This window comes from Rousettus aegyptiacus, unplaced genomic scaffold, assembly GCF_014176215.1.
Source record: "Rousettus aegyptiacus isolate mRouAeg1 unplaced genomic scaffold, mRouAeg1.p scaffold_m13_p_18, whole genome shotgun sequence".
NCBI classification, from domain to species: domain Eukaryota; kingdom Metazoa; phylum Chordata; class Mammalia; order Chiroptera; family Pteropodidae; genus Rousettus; species Rousettus aegyptiacus.
Window position 1 is genome coordinate 9,419,001 of NW_023416293.1, and position 6,000 is coordinate 9,425,000.

Sequence of the window (6,000 nt, forward strand, 5' to 3'; positions counted from 1 at the left end):
CTACAGTTTGGATAGTCATCATCAATCAGAATGCTATCTAGCCTGAACTCTGAAACAATCCGGTATGCTGAATAGACAAAAGGGTTCTTTTCTCTGCCTATTTGTGAACACACTGTATACTGATATGTTAAGTGGCCCGCAATAGCTCTGCTGGCAATATCAATATAGGTCCTTCAACCTTCTGATAATGTTTTTAATCATAAGCTTTAAGGCACAGTTGTTTTTACCTCGAAATTCTTAAAAATCTGTTACGAGACAGAAATGAGAGATTAATGGAGATCTTGCAAAAAAAGATAAATGGCACGACCGGAATACCACAAAACTGGGGGAAAAATTAATTGAACCTATACTTTTGATAAATATTTATTTTTTGCAGGAGAAAAATGCATACTAGTTTAAGCTGTCATTATACTAACCTACATCCTATTTTTCATATTATTAGTAATACATAATGTGGTAGTTTATATTCAAAAATAAAACTAGAATGTATATATACCTCATGTATTTATCCAGAAATACACCAAGGTTACTATGGTTACGAAAATCCATTACCTTTGAATACAGAATGAAAAAGTTTGACTTAAAGTGTGTGCTATTTATTATAGCAAACATCAACAGCCTTCGGGAGGTTCTCTAACTGGATTCATTTTTCAGTGTCATGACTGACCCACCATACTATGAGCATATGGCCTGTGCGAGGCAAAAAAAATTGAACTGTATGCATTTTTAAATATATTTTGTACTAGCTCAAGGTGCAGCAATGCCTTTGACTTTTAATGCTTCATATTTAAGAGAGAGAAGAAAAAAAAAATTCGAACCTCCTAGATGCTAAGTGGCTTCTGAATCGAAGTGCTTTTACTTTTACCTATATCCGCCATGGCAGCAAGAGCCATTTACTACACATAACAGAAGAATGCCAGTTCTATGTGAAATCTTAAAAGGAAGCTACAAATAAATGGAGTAGGAGAAAACCATGTAGACACTTTGAACAGTTAGGAGAGTGCATTAAGCCGAGTTATTAAGGAAGTTTCTGACAGTGTAGAAGGCAAACATTTTAAATAGTGCAGATTATTATAACCAGGAAAAATAGAATACAAACGTAGCTCTTGAAAAAGTTTCCAAATTATTCCTCGCCTCATTAGATTTTTGCTCATCGAGATGGTGATCAGATAAGTCAAAGTAAACTATAACTGGCTAATAATCCCACAGAAGAGTATTTAGTGTAACTAGTACTTAAACGTGCAAATAAAAGTAAGATTTTTCACTTGTAAAATCATAAAAGATTTAAAGATATAACATTTATTGCTGATCGACTTTTCTGGGAAATGATGCAAAAATGTATACTGAATATTCTGTAGAAGTTTACCTCTGATTTACCTGTTCTCCTTTTAGGAGTCTAACAAAGATGTACAATAATATGCATCACAACATATTTAAAATAGAGTTAAACCAGAAACCCATGAATTGTTCAAGGGATCAAATGCATTAGTATGATCTGTAAGATGGAATATGATGTGATTATTAACAGTATTTCAAAATATTTATAGAGAAATGCTTAATGATGTAGGATGTAGTCATAAAGGAATATGGAAGTATTCAAAATTACACATTAAAACTCAATTTGTTAAATAATATATACTGGAATTATATGAAATATTAAGTGTTTATATCTGTATGGTAATTATCTGGTATCAGATATCAATGTTTCAATTTATCTTCAATAGGTATATATTACTTTCATAGTTCAAAAATACTATTTTTTCTCTAATCTACAGACTGCGTCTTCTGTTTCTCAATCTTTCTAAGAATTAACATTTCGGCATTGTAGAGTACCATTTTAGTGGCCTGAAAGTTACTATTACCGATAAAACCAACATTTATGAGTAGAAGTTCCACCTACAAACCATTCGGCAGAGAGAAGACATGTCACAGATATCCTGACATGAAGACAAGCAATGAGTGTAATAGACAGACACAGGTTATGATGGAACGTGGCTGAGATGTAAAGTGTCTGCAGAGGCTAAGGCCTGTCCCAATGGCTGGAGCGGTTTCCCGTATCAGCTTTCTCCTGGCCGAATTCAAACACAGAGATTCCCCTTCACATCCTGTCTTCTCTGAGAGTCCGAGCGGACAGGTACACTTTGAAGACACGAATGAATGGAATTTAGTACATATCGCAGGTACGAAATCAGCGTGGAAAGGGACCTTAAAGGCCATTTTATTCCATTTTCATGCAGTTTGAGACTTTCTGGGAAAGTAGGCATTCAACCTATGCCAACAGTGGAAAAAAAAAAACCACTCACTTTAGGTGCTGCTACAGACTGAATCGTGTTCCCCAAAATGTGTATGTTGAAGCTTTAAACTCTAATGTGACTGCACTTGGAAACAGGGCATTTAAAGGTATGGTTAAGGTTAAATGAGGTTATAAGGGTAGGACCCTAATCCAACGGGACTGGTGTCCTTATGAGGAGAGGAAGAGACACCAGGGGTGTGTGCACAGAGAGAAGACCACGTGAGGCCACTGCGGGAAGGCAGCCGTCCGCGAGCCGAGGAGCGAGGCCTCGGGGAAACCGAACCTGCCAGCGCCTCGTTCCTGGACTTCTCTCCGGATCCGTGAGAAGTAAGTTTCTTGTCTGTGGTACGTTGTCATGGCAGCTCTAGAAAATCAGCACGGCTGCTCTTGTGGTTTGTGAACAGCCTCCCGTCTCCCTTTCAGAGTGGTTGTGGGGAGAAATAAAATACTGGGTTCAATGAGCAGAAGGTGTGACGATTAAAAGCACGGACTTTGAGGCCAGACAGACCCGGACCTAAATTGGTTCCTCCAGTCGCCGACTAGAATTTCTTGGCCTCTCTGGCCTCGGTTTTAGTAGCTATAATGTCAGGACGACCACGGACGGCTCTGGACCCCGTCGTAACAGCCTCCATTCAGTTCCTCTCCTCAGTGACTGGTATTGTTGTCCCAAATTGCTTTTGTATCTTTAACCATTGGAAGATAAAAGCAACGAGAAACACAGTTGCTTGTGACAAGCCAAGAGGGCCATAGAGGAAAAAAAAGTTGAGTCACACAGGAGACGTGATTTTTAAAAGTCTACGAAAGAAAGAAAACCATTGAAGAATCTATTATCGCTGCAGCTAGAGAAGATGGCTGTGCTCGCTACAAAAATATTTCACTTTCTTTATATTATACTCGGGGCATCTATTGGACTAGTTCACTGCGGTACTATTAGCCACCATCTTTTCCTGCAGATGCTACGGCCACACGATTCTTCTGTTGAGGATTCAATCAAACAACACACAGAATCAGTGTCCTTTTGTATGTACCGTTGAAAATCAGTGTGGATTCTGGCCTCCTCTCCTCCCACGCTGACCTTCCTCCGGCTTGGCACCATGTCACCTCATTAGGACGTTCTGCGTGTTTTGGAAACAGCCAAGCCCCACAGTTTGAGACCTGCCATCAGCCGCGTCACCTCCCTGTAGACGGGGCCGGCACTCGCGTCTACACGTGGAAGGGATCTTAGTGTCTTTCTCTCTATTTGTTACCTTTTTTTTTTTCTTTTTCTTCCTCATCCTGCTCCTATCCTCCACCAGCTCTCCTTTGCTACCTTCTTTCTGTGTTCCCAGCACTCACCTGACATCATTCATTTACTTATTTAACGCTGTTTATTCTGCGCCCACTCTGACAGGTCCTAGAGGGGCAGTGATGAGCAGGAGAGATACGGTCACGTCCTTATGACGCTTTCAGTCCAGTAGGGAAAATCGACAAGTAAACAAGCACCCATATTCAAGACGATGCGAACCAAAACGGGAATGCATGAAGGCGTGACTGAGCATACGGGAGGCCCGCCTAACTCGCCCGGGGAAGTCAGAGAAGGCCTCTCCAAGGACATGCCTCTGCCGAGCCATAATACCCCACTGTGCATGATATGATGATACCTTCTGGCCCTCGAGAAAGTGTGTTGTGTGTTAATAATTAATACATGTCCTACGTTCATTCCATCATTCCATGTTGTGTTTTCATTTCTTCCAAAGTAGTTTCTGCGGTCTCTATTTTTTAGTTAAAATCATGTCTTCGGCTACGATTAATCTATTTTTTTGGTATCTCCCGTGACCCCTACATTCCAAAGGAAATAATAATTACTACTCTTTTTACTAAGTGCTCAGAACATGCGAGGTGTTCTATATATAGATCTAGGTCTCTTAGAAATCTTGAAAATTGTAGCTGTTCTCCATTTTATAGATGCACAAACTAAGTCTCAGGGAAGTGAAGTAACTTGCAGAAGACCGCATTCCCTTCATCATAGCTGGGATGTCTGAGCTGGTATCAAACGCGACCATTCGCGGGCTTCGTGACCTTGAGGAAGTTAACCTTTTAGTGTCTCAGTTTTCTCATTTGTAAAATGGAGGTCATGATAATATCTACCTTGCAGAATACACGTAATAGAATTCTACCCGACCACGATGAATAAAATATAAAAGCAACATTTCTTGTCTTGTTCTTTTAAAGACCTCGGACTACAGCGGACACAAAAAATGTAAACCCTGAGAACGCGACTGCACAAAGTCACAGCCCTGTCCCCAAGCGCCTCCTACCCGCCTCTCTCTGCGCATCCCCACAAAATCACAAGCGCCAGAAAAACAAAAGAGGAGGGACAAAGTCTGGCTGATTCCCTGTTACAACCTTAGTACCCGACACTTAATGCGAAGGAGGGAATGCATAAATAATTAATCCTGCCTTTGACTCTAACTCGCTGTGACCTTTGATGAAGAATTTAATATCTCCAGCCCTTAGTTTTTTTGTCAATCAATATTTGATTAATGATGTCTCACCCGATAGTCAAACACAGTGCATAAAATACTATAAAATGTATAACCACTATAATTACTATACAAATATACACACGATTCAAATACCGGACAACATACATAATGTAAGCCTCTCGTTTCGCAAGGTTTTCAACAACTCATTTTCCCTAAGTGTCCTTACGCTTCGAAGCATAACCCGCGCATATCTACGGTTTCCTCTCAAACGGTCCAAAATTCAGATGACATGAGTCAAACTTCCGAACGTTACGATGATTCACGCAGATTTTAAAAGCAGTTAGCACACGCGACAGTGGAATTCACGTCGAGTGGCATCGGTGACTCGACCGGGCCCTGCGGGCACGGCTGGGGACCGCACGGGGCCATGGCCTTGACCCTGTGAGGAGGCGAGGGATCGGAGCCCCGTGGTTAAGCTCCGTGTGCCGATGTGTTCCCGAGGCCCCTCCGCACGGGAGCAAAGGCTCCTGGGGCGCGGTGGGACCAACATTCACACTGCGCAGTCAGACGGCCTTGGGGGAGCGGAGGGTGGGGGGGTGGCCCTTCCCACTTTTCAGCTTTGGCTCCACTCTAAGTGTAATGTGACCACGAAAATCATGGAATTTTGGGGCTTTAACAGGAGATAAAAATCGGTAGCCCAAATATTTAAAACCACACTCTCAGAAAGCTATAGATTATGGTTATCGAAAATGCATACATACAAATATAAATATATATATAAATGTATAGATATAAATGTATCTATACATACATATATATTTATATACACTCATCGGTATATATTCTCGTTTATAATTAGGTATTATATATTTATATATTCTACTACAGACTGTAACTACTTACAAACACACACAGAAGTCTGACCTGTGACGGCGTAACTCTCTTCATCACCGGAATAGATTAGCATCCCATCCATATACAAGAGGTACTGGGTTATGATGCCATTTGCTTTTTTGGGTGGATTCCAGGAAAGTAACAAAGAATTAGGAAGAGATTTGGCTACTGGTGGCTGAACCTCTTGTGGGGCTGTGGGGGAAAAAGAAAAAAAGATTTATAGAATCTAATTTTAGTTTCCTTTTCTAATTCAAACTTTTCAGACCCAAACCAATAAATCATGGAATAAACCTGAAATCCCATGCATGGAAATGTTCCTGATTCGTGGGCAGCTTGTCAGTAATTGCT

General features: G+C 40.8%; 1 protein-coding gene across 1 annotated transcript in view; it reads right to left on the bottom strand.

Moving 5' to 3' along the window:
• The window catches only part of USH2A (usherin), a 526,768-nt gene that overhangs the window by 270,919 nt on the left and 249,849 nt on the right, over positions 1-6,000 (bottom strand). The window contains exon 31 of the mRNA XM_036235436.1: positions 5,683-5,844. Within this exon, the coding sequence (XP_036091329.1) occupies positions 5,683-5,844 (162 nt within the window). The remainder of the gene's footprint in view (positions 1-5,682; positions 5,845-6,000) is intronic.